The sequence below is a fragment of the Oncorhynchus kisutch genome, unplaced genomic scaffold (assembly GCF_002021735.2).
Source record: "Oncorhynchus kisutch isolate 150728-3 unplaced genomic scaffold, Okis_V2 Okis06b-Okis10b_hom, whole genome shotgun sequence".
Taxonomy (NCBI): Eukaryota; Metazoa; Chordata; class Actinopteri; order Salmoniformes; family Salmonidae; genus Oncorhynchus; species Oncorhynchus kisutch.
Window position 1 is genome coordinate 1,412,078 of NW_022261983.1, and position 13,641 is coordinate 1,425,718.

A 13,641-nucleotide genomic window follows, 5' to 3' on the forward strand; every position below is an offset into this window, starting at 1 on the left:
CAAACATTCCCAGTGACTGTTGCCGACTCAATCAAGTGAAATATGCCATTGAATACAAACATGAAAGCAAGAATGAGTTGCACAAAATCAGAAAATTACACGGCATATTTTTTGGGTGTAAATCAATGACAATCCAAACGACTGAACCAAACTATACTGAACAAAATATAGAAATGCAACAATTTGAAAGGTTTTTCTTAGTTACAGTTCATATAAGGAAATCAGTCAATTAAAATAAATTCATTAGGCCCTAATCTATGGATTTCACATGACTGGGAATGCAGATATGCATCTGTTGGTCACAGATACCTTTGAAAACAAGGTAGATAAAAAAAACAGTAAGTATCCGGTTATGACCACTATTTGTCTCATGCAGCGCAACACATCTCCTTCACATTGAGTTGATCAGGCTGTTGATTGTGGCCTGTGGAATGTTGTCCCACTCCTCAATGGCTGTGCGAAGTTGCTGGATATTGGTTGGGAACTGGAACACGCTGCCGTACATATCGATCCAGAGCATCCCAAACATGCTCAATGGGTGACAAGTCTGGTGAGTATGCAGGCCATGAAAGAACTGCCACATTTTCAGCGTCCAGGATTTTTTACAGATCCTTGTGACATGGGACCGTGCGTTACCATGCTGAAACATGGCGGCGGATGAATGACATCACAATAGGCCTCAGGATCTTGTCACGGTATCTCTGTGCATTTAAATTCCCATCGATAAAAGGAAATTGTGTTTGTTGTCGGTAGCTTATGCCTGCCCATACCATAACCTCACCGCCACCATGGGGTGTTCACAACGTTGACATCAGCAAACCATTTGCCCACACAACACTATACATGTGGTCTGCGGTTGTGAGGCCGGTTGGACGTTCTGCCAAATTCTCTAAAACGACATTGGAGGCGGCTTATTGTTGAGAAATAAACATTAAATTCTCTAGCAACAGCCCTAGTGGACAATCCTGCAGCCAGCATGCCAAAGCTGGGGAGGCAGGTAGCCTAGTGGTTAGAGCATTGGGTCAGTAACCGAAAGGTTGCTAGACCGAATCCCCGAGCTGACAAGGTAAAAATCTGTCCTTCTGCCCCTGAACAAGGCAGTTAACCCACTGCTCCTAGGCCGTCATTGTAATTTAAGAATTTGTTCTTAACTGACTTGCCTAGTTAAATAAAAAAATTATTTAAAAAATCCCGCTCCCTCAAAACTTGAGATATCTGTGGTGTTGTGTGACACATTTTAGAGTTGCCTTTTATCGTCCCCAGCACAAGGTGCACATGTGTAATGATCATGCCGTTTAGTCAGCTTCTTGATATGCCACACCTGTCTGGTGGATGGATTCTCTTGGCAAATGAGAAATGCCCACTAACAGGGATGTAAACAGATTAGTGCACAGAAGTTTTGACAACTTGTTGTGCATTTGAAAATGTCTGGGATCCTCTATTTCAGCTCATGAAACATGGGACCAACACTTTACATGTTGCGTTTATATTTTTGTTCAGTGTAGTGTCTTAGGCGAGGTCTGTCTTCCAGTAAATGAGGAGTCCCAGTACAATAACATGTTTTTCAGATCAGATGACTTTAGCAGACTGACTGATGATCTTAGCAGGTCCAGGCACCGAAGGGAGAGTAGTGGGAAATTGTTTCCATTTACACAGTGTGTGTGTGCGTGTGCGTGTGCGCATGTCTTTTTGGTGCTAGAAAATACTTTAAATTGAAAGACTGATTTACTTTGAAATGGTGGGAGAGAGAGAGGGAGAGGTGGAGAGAGAGAGGGAGAGGTGGAGAGAGAGAGGGAGAGGTAGAGAGGGAGAGTTGGAGAGAGAGAGGGAGAGTTGGAGAGAGAGAGGGAGAGGTGGAGAGAGAGAGGGAGAGGTGGAGAGAGAGAGGGAGAGGTGGAGAGAGAGAGGGAGAGGTGGAGAGAGAGGGAGAGGTGGAGAGAGAGAGGGAGAGCAAGCAACTGAACGATAGAGTGAAAGAGGTCGCATTCACAAGGAGAAAAAACAAGTGGTTGATCCTAGAGCCTGTTGAAATACATGCGCATGATTCCCTCAGTGATGGAAATTCCCTTCAGCCATTTGTTTAAACAGGAGAAGACTGTAAATCAGAGTGCTTTATGACCGGCATTAAATCAATGCAGCCAATAACAATATGAGAGACATGAGACTATGCTAATGAGAGAGACTGGATGAGGTTAGCATATGGTTTAATCATGTTACATATGACTGGAGAACACCTGGCGGGGGAGGATTCTGACTGTAGAACTATTTCCAATGGGGAGAGGGTTCTGACCTGAGAACTGTTTGGGTGTTGACCGAAGAACCTTGCTGGGGAAGGGTCAGATAGAGTTTAGACTATCTTCTGATTTTAGAACAGTTTGGGTTCCGATAACAGAATGGTTTACTGTGTCTGAACTCTGGGTGCTAATTGTAGAACTACTTGGGGTCTGAGCATAGAACCCTTTAGTCCGTTCTGTGTGTTGAACTTTGGAGAAGGGTCATTGAAGCACGCAAGCAGCAGACAGCTTTTGCCGGGTCCTAAGAGCATTCAGTCTGACTCTACACAGGAGCTACTGCTACAGTAGTCTGATCAAAGTTGCAATACTCTTAAAGGGGCTATACACTAGAAGCTGCAGCATTCTCTAGACTGGTCTGGTGGGTCAGACCAGAACCACATCATCCTCCTGACTATTACCATGGAGATGAGGCTAATAAATAGCCAGTGAAGCCCTCTGAAAGAACATGGCTCACTTTGAACGTTTCACATGTTTTTTTATGAGACAAGGCTTATAGTGAAGAGTTTTCCAGGAAAAATTAGGGGAGAGAAAGATTGAGGGAGAGGAGAGAAAGATGGAGGGGAGAGAGAACTAAAGAGTGAAGAGACAAAGAGACGTGAAGGAAGACAAGGAAAAGAATAGTGATTTAAAATATTTAAAAACAGAGAAGAGGTTGAAAGAAGGGGAGATAATGAAAGAAAGTGAGAAAGACAGGGCGAAAGAATGAGGAAATGAAAGAAGGAGAGGATAAGAGAGAGATGGCTGTCAAAGGACCTGCCATCACACCTGTACCTGAGAGAGGAAAACAACCAGCTAAAAGCAGTGGGCAATGTAGTTGTATTGCTTCAGCCAACAACACAGTCCTGCAGTCCTACTGACCACTACTGACCCTCAGATACAGAGCTGGACTCATATCTGAGCTATGTATTCAACTCCGAGACAGAGCTGGACTCAGATCTGAGCTATGTATTCAACTCCGAGACAGAGCTGGACTCATATCTGAGCTATGTATTCAACTCAGATACAGAGCTGGACTCAGATCTGAGGTATGTATTCAACTCCGAGACAGAGCTGAACTCAGATCTGAGCTATGTATTCAACTCCGAGACAGAGCTGGACTCAGATCTGAGCTATGTATTCAACTCAGAGACTGAGCTGGACTCAGATCTGAGGTATGTATTCAACTCCGAGACAGAGCTGGACTCAGATCTGAGGTATGTATTCAACTCCGAGACAGAGCTGGACTCAGATCTGAGGTATGTATGCAAGAGAACACAAATTGGGTTATAGATGGTTTTTATTTTGTGAACAGTTGAGTGATATTGCAGGACACTTAATGACAGATTGTGTGGTATTTGACTGGGTCCTAGACATGAGGTCGTAACAATACTATAATACCATATTCCCAGTACAGAGCCGAGTCAAACCAAGCTGGCCTGGTTATGCTTCCACCATAGTTGCTGGAACCTCCAATGTGAGAAGAAAATATCCAGCTAGCACAGTACGGTTCAGGTCGGCCCTGACTCAGACACATATGTTTCAGGTTTTGTCTTCCATGACACACTTATTCAACCTACTTACATCATTCAACAGTCTCAGCTGTGTTGTTGCACATATTTCTCTATGATTGTAGTAACACAATGAGGAGACTATGGCGAGCGCTTGTATAAGTGTTCCTGAGCTAGCCGTGATATGAACTTAGTTTAACCCAGCCTGTGTTTGTGTGGCTACTATTGTTACGGCGGACCAGAGTCAGTGGGCCTAATCAGTGCAGACATCCTCTCTCATTGTCACAGTGCAGACCTGGAGAAAATCAGGAAGTGGCTCCACTGGCTCTGTTTATTAGTGGTTCCCTTGCCTTGCTGTCACAGTAGGCACTAGATGGCCATGCTAGAAAGGACAATAGTAGCCTGTTAACATAGCTATGTGCTCTTAATCGAGGGTCAGGGTCAAAGGTAAGGTCAGGGTTGAGGTGAGAGTAGTCTAAAGGTTACGTTTAAGTTTAGTAGTTGAAATTGTATTTCTTGTCAAAAAGTCCATTGTTTCTATAATAGCCAGATAGAGTGGTCACTATCTGTCTTTAGCCACGGAACCATGACACCACGCAACAAGGGACACTCCAACATGTCCGCCTCTCCCGTCGATCTCCCTCTGCAGTGCAACCAGGGGATCAGTGGCCAGCTTTTGTATTCCCACTCGCTACCAAGGAGATTTGAAAGGCGTGACACTCAATTGAGTTGGAGATCTGACTTCAGGAACGGTCAATAGTGGTCTGTTCCCTGCATGGATCTGACCTCTATCTCACCCTCTGTCTATGTCAGTCACTGTCCAAGAGAGAACTCCAGGGCCTCTATTCACACAGCTTCCCACATTGAGTGCTGATCTAGGATCAGTTTAGTCTTTTAGATCATAATTATTACTATTTCTTATGGATAGTAGGACCTGATCCTTGATCAGCCCTCTTACTGTGAATACAGCCAGGGTGTTCTAGAATCTCTAGAGTATGTTATCTATCTTATACCGGCAGCCAGAGACAGCTATGCATTATGCAAAGGGCCTTAAGTAGCCTTAGTTAGCAAAGCTAGCAGTTACAAGACTTGGGACTAAAGGCATGCACGTCCAGGCTGGGGGAAGCATGGTCAGCATAACAGAGCAGTTTCCAAGCCAAGCCAGCCAAACCTTAGCATGGCAAGATAGGACAAACAGATCTGGGACAAGGCTAGCCTAGCACCACTGTGTCTGCAACTTTTCCAGAGACGTTCCAACTTGATCCAACAAAGGGGATCCCCAAGTCCAAGTGTTGTACTGATTCTATCAGGGTCCAGTGTGTCACAGTGTCACTTGGATCAGGAGATGAATGACATTGGTTTATCAATGGCATGTTGTCTCCCTGTCTGTTCCTGGTTCAAGACCCCTGACTGTGACTGATCACCAGGGCAGAGAGAGATCTGACTGAGGAGGTGGAGGAGACAGGATGATCATGTACTTATCATGCCTGTGATGTGGTTGTCTCATCTAGCATTCCTTCAGATGAATACACTACTGTAAGTTGCTCTGGATAAGAGCGTCTGCTAAATAAGTCAAATGTCAAATTGAATCAGTCATAAGATCTTAATATCATGGGGCCCATCAGAACCAGGCCAGTACTCACAAAGCATCTCTGAGTAGCAGTGCTGATCTAGGGATCAGTTATCCCTTTTAGATTATAAAGAATAAGATTATATGGACAGGAAGGACCTGATCCTAGATCAGCAATACTGTGAGACACTTTGTTAATAAGGGCTCAGATCTCCTCTACAGATTATTATAAAGACTTGATAACAAGTAGAACACTGAGAAACTTTGGACAAACGTGTCTGTTGGAAAATAGACACTTTCTCTCAGATCAAGATGACTTCCTAGTTCAATTCACGTAGGGTCTGAAATATTGAAGAATTCAAACTTTCCACTCAAATATCCTATTGACATCAATGCATAATTCACATTAGATTTAGAGTTGCATGAGCTCTAGTTAGTGCTCAGCCCTAAGTGTGTATAATAAGTGATTATTTTCAGTCTAAAACGAAGTGAAGTAGGAAGTCTCCCATGGCGTGTGGTGTGTGGCCACTGGCCTGTATAATTGATTACACTGCAACAGTGAGTTCCTTAAGTGACTGTTCTGTAGCAGTAGCACTTTGACCCCGCCTAGGGGTATCTGACCTCTCACCTCTGTGATGACCTCGTTGACCCTTGGCGATCACATAGAGGTAGAGGAGAGGAGCGGAGGAAGGGAGTCAGACTGGAGGTGGAAGAAAGGGATGCACACACACACACACACACACACACACACACATCCTTCATGTATAATGCATTAGATACCCAGGCTGACGGTGTATAGCCTACAGCAGCAGTTCATCCACAATGATGATATCAGATTACCCAGCGTTTCCACATGCATACACACAGCAGGGGGATTGTCACTGAACACAGCGGCCATCAATCCCAGACAATTTGTCCCTTTATTTTGGTTGACTGTGTTTTTTGAGGGAAAGTAGGTGGGATGGCGCTCTGCTTTGCCCATTAGAGATGTAGGTTGCCTGGGGGGGCGATCTGCTCTACAATCACTGGCTTTATGGGCCTGGTTAAAGAGCCAGAGTAACACGGAGAAGAGAACGCTCTCTCTTCTTATTTTCTCTCTCTCCTCTCTTCTCTCTCTTCTCTTCTCTTCTCTTCTCTCTCTCTCCTCTCTCTCTCTCTCTCTCTCTCACTGGCTGTCTTGTGGTAGTGGTATCTATGGTCTTTATTTCTTCTGGTTTATTTTATTTCTCTCTCTGTCCCCTATCTCACTCTCTAGCTGTCTAGTATATATCTCACTCTCTAGCTGTCTAGTATATATCTCACTCTCTAGCTGTCTAGTATATATCTCACTCTCTAGCTGTCTAGTATATATCTCACTCTCTAGCTGTCTAGTATATATCTCACTCTCTAGCTGTCTAGTATATATCTCACTCTCTAGCTGTCTAGTATATATCTCACTCTCTAGCTGTCTAGTATATATCTCACTCTCTAGCTGTCTAGTATATATCTCACTCTCTAGCTGTCTAGTATATATCTCACTCTCTAGCTGTCTAGTATATATCTCACTCTCTAGCTGTCTAGTATATATCTCACTCTCTAGCTGTCTAGTATATATCTCACTCTCTAGCTGTCTAGTATATATCTCACTCTCTAGCTGTCTAGTATATATCTCACTCTCTAGCTGTCTAGTATATATCTCACTCTCTAGCTGTCTAGTATATATCTCACTCTCTAGCTGTCTGGTATATATCTCACTCTCTAGCTGTCTGGTATATATCTCACTCTCTAGCTGTCTGGTATATATCTCACTCTCTAGCTGTCTGGTATATATCTCACTCTCTAGCTGTCTAGTATATATCTCTTCTCTCTTTTCTCTCCTCTCTGTATCTACTCTATTTATTTCTCCTCTCTCTCTGTATCTACTCTATTTATTTATCCTCTCTCTCTGTATCTACTCTATTTATTTATAAATCCACTTCAATCAGTGTAGATGAAGGGGGGAAGACATATTAAAGAAGAATGAGACATGGATTGTATGTGTGCCATTCAGAGGGTGAATGCGCAAGACAAAATATTTCAGTGCCTTTGAACAGGTCATGGTAGTAGGTGCCAGGCGCACTGGTTTCAGTGTGTCAAGATCGGCAATGCTGCTGGGTTTTTCATGCTCAACAGTTTCCTGTGTGTATCAAGAATGATCCAGCCAACTTGAAACAACTTTCTGAAGCATTGGAGTCAACATGGGCCAGCATCCTTGTGGAACGTTTTCAACACCTTGTGGAGTCCATGCCCCTGATGAATTGAGGCTGTTCTGAGGGCAACATGTTTTGTACACTCCGTGTCCTCTCCCTCTCCCTTCATCTATCTCTCTGTTTCATTTATGTAGAAGTCAGTCAGAGGCTTTGAGTGGGTCCACTCGGCCGTGAGAGAGAATGATCACCACTTCTGAGATCCTTTTCCTCTGTCTACCATCTGCATTTGGCTCTGATTGGCTGCTCATCCGTGATAAGAATCCACCGAGAGTTGAGTACCACAATGCCATCCCATCCCGACTTAATGGTCCGTGGTATCTCTTTTTGTCTTTACGGAGAGAGAAAAAAAGACAAGTCAATAGCTATTGACAATGGAAGGAGAGAAGAGAAACAATCTGAATAGTAAAGCTGCTCTATGAATCAGCTGGGATTTAATCCCCCCCCCACTCCCCCTCCCCCCTCCACCCCCCTCCCCCCTCCACCCCCCCTCCACTCTCCTCCCCCCTCAACCCCCCCTCCACTCTCCTCCCCCCTCAACCCCCCCTCCACTCTCCTCCCCCCTCCACCCCCCCCTCCACTCTCCTCCCCCCTCAACCCCCCCTCCACTCTCCTCCCCCCTCCACTCCACGCCATAGGATGGGTAGAGAGAGAGAGAGAGCTGGCGAGGCAAATGCGCGGCGTAGAAAAGCACAATCTGCCACGGCTCTTGATGTGAGAATGACCTACATCCTGTGAGCCTGAGCATGCCTGCCTCTGCCTGCTTTCTAACAGGGAGGTGGTGAGGAGGACGTCCTCAGAGAGAGGTCTGGGGAGGAAGGTTGATATACGTGCTGCTGGTAAACTGAGGGATAAGCAGGACGGACTGGGGAGACTCCTTATTGAGTAGAACACGTGTAAATGTCAGAGTCTGTATGATTTACCACTGGGTGCTCAGTTCACATTCAGTATAGTCAAGGGTGTGTGTGTGCGCGTGTGCGTGTGTGTGTGTGTGTGTGTGTGTGTGTGTGCGCGTGTGCGTGTGTGTGTGTGAAAAGTGGGCTAGCATTTGGCCCACATATCTCAGTGGTACTAATTACCTCAAATGAGGAAGCAGACTATCTGAGAACTAATATTGGACGATGCATGTTTTAGCAGATGTTCAGCGCTGGTGTGTGTGTGCTTACCTGCTTTAGTGTGTGTGTGGGGGGGACAGTTTGGTTGTAATTCATGGAGGAGTTTTCCTTTTGCCAGAGAGGAAGTCAAGAGCTCTCATAAGTTCCAGTATACTGCTAGAGAGTGATGTGTTGATTTAGGAGTAGGTGGAGCTGGAACATGTCCCCAATGCGAAACCCCCTAATGGTTAGGTTTAGCATTGGGGTACACTAATCTGATCCTAGATCTGTGGTTCGTCAGCCTTGTGTGTTGTTTTACAGCACACTAGCTATCACATCTTCATCCATGGAAGTGTCTGACTATGTGTATCTTAATTCCATACTTACATCTCTCTCTTTCACAGTACCTGAAGACCTTTCCTTGGAAGAGAGAGATGAGCTGTCAAACATACGACGCAGGAAAAAAGAGCTACTGGATGACATTGAGGTGAGTCAAGAAAATGAAAAGAAATGTCAAGATGTAATATTTTTTATAAAGATATCACTCACCCTTGATATGATATGACTTTATGTGGGTGGCTAAAATGTTACTTTGACTCTAACCACTTACATTGAGTCTGTTTGTTGATTTACAATGCACTGCTAAAACAACTAGAGTTCAGTTGTGAATTCAACCCAGCTAATTCTCCCTCTAATCCTGTTGGCAGCGGTTGAAGTTTGAGATCGCAGAGGTGATGACTGAGATCGAGCAGCTAACCTGCGTGGGGGAGAGGTGCGTAACACCCCCCCTTCAACACCCCCCCCCCCCCCCCCCCCCCCCAGCTGCTGTTCCCTTCTCCTCTCAAAGTCGTCCAGCCACACACCTGTCCCAGTGTGGGTTAATAATCCATCTTTGTTTGTGGAGCTGAGCCGTCCCCTCTGCCAAACAGTTGCTAAACGCCCCACAACCGCTCCTATTCAGGGACTGACAACTGATTGGCTGTTCAGGGCTCATTGGTGATGAGGTGGAGAGAGTGTGTGTTAGTGTGGATTTAGCCTTTGTGTGTCTCAGGTGCAGCTGGGGAATAGTTCAAGCTATTTTAGGACACAGGGAGAACACAGTATACACACATGCAATAATACACACACACACACCTCACACACACACACACACACATGAACACAAAGAAAGGCATATGGTTTTCATTCATTTTTCATTAGACTGAGTTTGAGTTAGATTGAGTTTCTCCTGCTAATCAGTTAGTCGGTGCAACAACCTACATGGTTGATGTTACAGTCCAAATGGAAAGACAAGTCAAAGATCCTTGTTTTTAGAGGATCATTACATTCTCATGTTCATAGCTGACTTGGAACAGTAATAACTGAATCCAGCTGAATTTCTCCTGAACCCAGCCCTATGTAAACTAACCGTGTAAACTCACTAACTCACCACAATACCGTTCAGTATCCTGGATAAATACTGTACGAAGTAGACAAATGTGACAGTTGACCTGGTGAACAAATACAGGCGTCAGTTGTTGATAATGCCACACCTGTTCTAGAGAGCTGATGGATCTCTCTGCTCTGTCCAATCACAGTAAAACAACACAAAGAAATAAACAGATCGCCATGGGAAGGAAGAAATTCAACATGGACCCCAAAAAGGTTTGTCTAAAGTCCATGCAATCCATGCTAAATACATTATTTACCCACTTGCACTGATATTAATGTGGTGTTATTGAATGTTTTCTGATTTCTATAGAAACTTAGATGTGTACCTGTTATGCCTCCTTTAGCCTTGTAGAAAAGGTTACACTATAAACCACATAAACCACACTATGTTGTGTTATCTGTATGTTGTGTTGTCTGTATGTTGTGTTGTCTGTATGTTGTGTTATCTGTATGTTGTGTTGTCTGTATGTTGTGTTGTCTGTATGTTGTGTTGTCTGTATGTTGTGTTGTCTGTATGTTGTGTTGTCTGTATGTTGTGTTATCTGTACTAATGACTTATTGTAACGCCTCCTAGCTCTCCTTCAGGTCAAAACAGATAAGTGTGTGTGTGTGTGTGTGTGTAGCTTGGAGTGCTAACCAAACTGTGTGTGTCTTCCAGGGGATCCAGTTTCTGTTGGAGAACGACCTTCTCCAGCACACTCCTGAGGACGTATCCCAGTTCCTCTACAAAGGAGAGGGCCTCAACAAAACTGTCATAGGGGACTACTTAGGAGAGAGGTAACAAACACACTGCTCTAACCTCCTCTGTTTTCATCTCGCTCTCCCTCTTTCCCCCTCTACCTCTCTTTCTCCCTTCTCTCCCTCCCTCTCTCTTTCCCACACTCTGTCCATCTCTCAGGGAGATTTCTCCCTCTCTCTTTCCTACACTCTGTCCATCTCTCAGGGAGATTTCTCCCTCTCTATCCTACACTTTGTCCATCTCTCAGGGAGATTTCTCCCTCTCTCTTTCCTACACTGTCCATCTCTCAGGGAGATTTCTCTCTCTCTATCCTACACTCTGTCCATCTCTCAGGGAGATTTCTCCCTCTCTCTTTCCTACACTGTCCATCTCTCAGGGAGATTTCTCTCTCTCTATCCTACACTCTGTCCATCTCTCAGGGAGATTTCTCCCTCTCTCTTTCCTACACTCTGTCCATCTCTCAGGGACATTTCTCCCTCTCTCTTTCCTACACTCTGTCCATCTCTCAGGGACATTTCTCCCTCTCTCTTTCCTACACTCTGTCCATCTCTCAGGGACATTTCTCCCTCTCTCTTTCCTACACTCTGTCCATCTCTCAGGGAGATTTCTCCCTCTCTCTTTCCTACACTCTGTCCATCTCTCAGGGAGATTTCTCCCTCTCTCTTTCCTACACTCTGTCCATCTCTCAGGGAGATTTCTCCCTCTCTTTCCTACACTCTGTCCATCTCTCAGGGAGATTTCTCACTCTCTTTCCTACACTCTGTCCATCTCTCAGGGAGATTTCTCCCTCTCTCTTTCCTACACTCTGTCCATCTCTCAGGGACATTTCTCCCTCTCTCTTTCCTACACTCTGTCCATCTCTCAGGGACATTTCTCCCTCTCTCTTTCCTACACTCTGTCCATCTCTCAGGGACATTTCTCCCTCTCTCTTTCCTACACTCTGTCCATCTCTCAGGGACATTTCTCCCTCTCTCTTTCCTACACTCTGTCCGTCTCTCAGGGACATTTCTCCCTCTCTCTTTCCTGCACTCTGTCCATCTCTCAGGGACATTTCTCCCTCTCTTTCCTACACTCTGTCCATCTCTCAGGGACATTTCTCTCTCTCTCTATCCTACACTCTGTCCATCTCTCAGGGACATTTCTCTCTCTCTCTATCCTACACTCTGTCCATCTCTCAGGGACATTTCTCCCTCTCTCTTTCCTACACTCTGTCCATCTCTCAGGGAGATTTCTCACTCTCTCTTTCCTACACTCTGTCCATCTCTCAGGGAGATTTCTCCCTCTCTTTCCTACACTCTGTCCATCTCTCAGGGACATTTTTCCCTCTCTCTATCCTACACTCTGTCTGTCTCTCAGGGACATTTCTCCCTCTCTCTATCCTACACTCTGTCCGTCTCTCAGGGACATTTCTCCCTCTCTCTATCCTACACTCTGTCCGTCTCTCAGGGACATTTCTCCCTCTCTCTATCCTACACTCTGTCCGTCTCTCAGGGACATTTCTCCCTCTCTTTCCTACACTCTGTCCGTCTCACAGGGAGATTTCTCACTCTCTTTCCTACACTCTGTCCATCTCTCAGGGAGATTTCTCACTCTCTTTCCTACACTCTGTCCATCTCTCAGGGAGATTTCTCACTCTCTTTCCTACACTCTGTCCATCTCTCAGGGAGATTTCTCCCTCTCTCTTTCCTACACTCTGTCCATCTCTCAGGGAGATTTCTCCCTCTCTCTTTCCTACACTCTGTCCGTCTCTCAGGGAGATTTCTCCCTCTCTCTTTCCTACACTCTGTCCGTCTCTCAGGGAGATTTCTCCCTCTCTCTTTCCTACACTCTGTCCGTCTCTCAGGGAGATTTCTCCCTCTCTCTGTCCTACACTCTGTCCGTCTCTCAGGGAGATTTCTCCCTCTCTCTGTCCTACACTCTGTCCATCTCTCAGGGAGATTTCTCCCTCTCTCTGTCCTACACTCTGTCCATCTCTCAGGGAGATTTCTCCCTCTCTATCCTACACTTTGTCCATCTCTCAGGGAGATTTCTCCCTCTCTCTTCCTACACTGTCCATCTCTCAGGGAGATTTCTCTCTCTCTATCCTACACTCTGTCCATCTCTCAGGGAGATTTCTCCCTCTCTCTTTCCTACACTGTCCATCTCTCAGGGAGATTTCTCTCTCTCTATCCTACACTCTGTCCATCTCTCAGGGAGATTTCTCCCTCTCTCTTTCCTACACTCTGTCCATCTCTCAGGGACATTTCTCCCTCTCTCTTTCCTACACTCTGTCCGTCTCTCAGGGACATTTCTCCCTCTCTCTTTCCTGCACTCTGTCCATCTCTCAGGGACATTTCTCCCTCTCTTTCCTACACTCTGTCCATCTCTCAGGGACATTTCTCTCTCTCTCTATCCTACACTCTGTCCATCTCTCAGGGACATTTCTCTCTCTCTCTATCCTACACTCTGTCCATCTCTCAGGGACATTTCTCCCTCTCTCTTTCCTACACTCTGTCCATCTCTCAGGGAGATTTCTCACTCTCTCTTTCCTACACTCTGTCCATCTCTCAGGGAGATTTCTCCCTCTCTTTCCTACACTCTGTCCATCTCTCAGGGACATTTTTCCCTCTCTCTATCCTACACTCTGTCTGTCTCTCAGGGACATTTCTCCCTCTCTCTATCCTACACTCTGTCCGTCTCTCAGGGACATTTCTCCCTCTCTCTATCCTACACTCTGTCCGTCTCTCAGGGACATTTCTCCCTCTCTCTATCCTACACTCTGTCCGTCTCTCAGGGACATTTCTCCCTCTCTTTCCTACACT

The 13,641-nt window shown here is 45.4% G+C and overlaps 1 protein-coding gene across 1 annotated transcript in view; it reads left to right on the forward strand.

The window, feature by feature from the left end:
* Positions 1 to 13,641, forward strand: part of cyth3b (cytohesin 3b) — a 54,800-nt gene that overhangs the window by 18,527 nt on the left and 22,632 nt on the right. The window contains exons 2-5 of the mRNA XM_031814320.1: positions 9,075 to 9,157; positions 9,378 to 9,442; positions 10,248 to 10,314; positions 10,760 to 10,878. Coding sequence (XP_031670180.1) covers positions 9,075 to 9,157; positions 9,378 to 9,442; positions 10,248 to 10,314; positions 10,760 to 10,878 — 334 coding nt within the window. The remainder of the gene's footprint in view (positions 1 to 9,074; positions 9,158 to 9,377; positions 9,443 to 10,247; positions 10,315 to 10,759; positions 10,879 to 13,641) is intronic.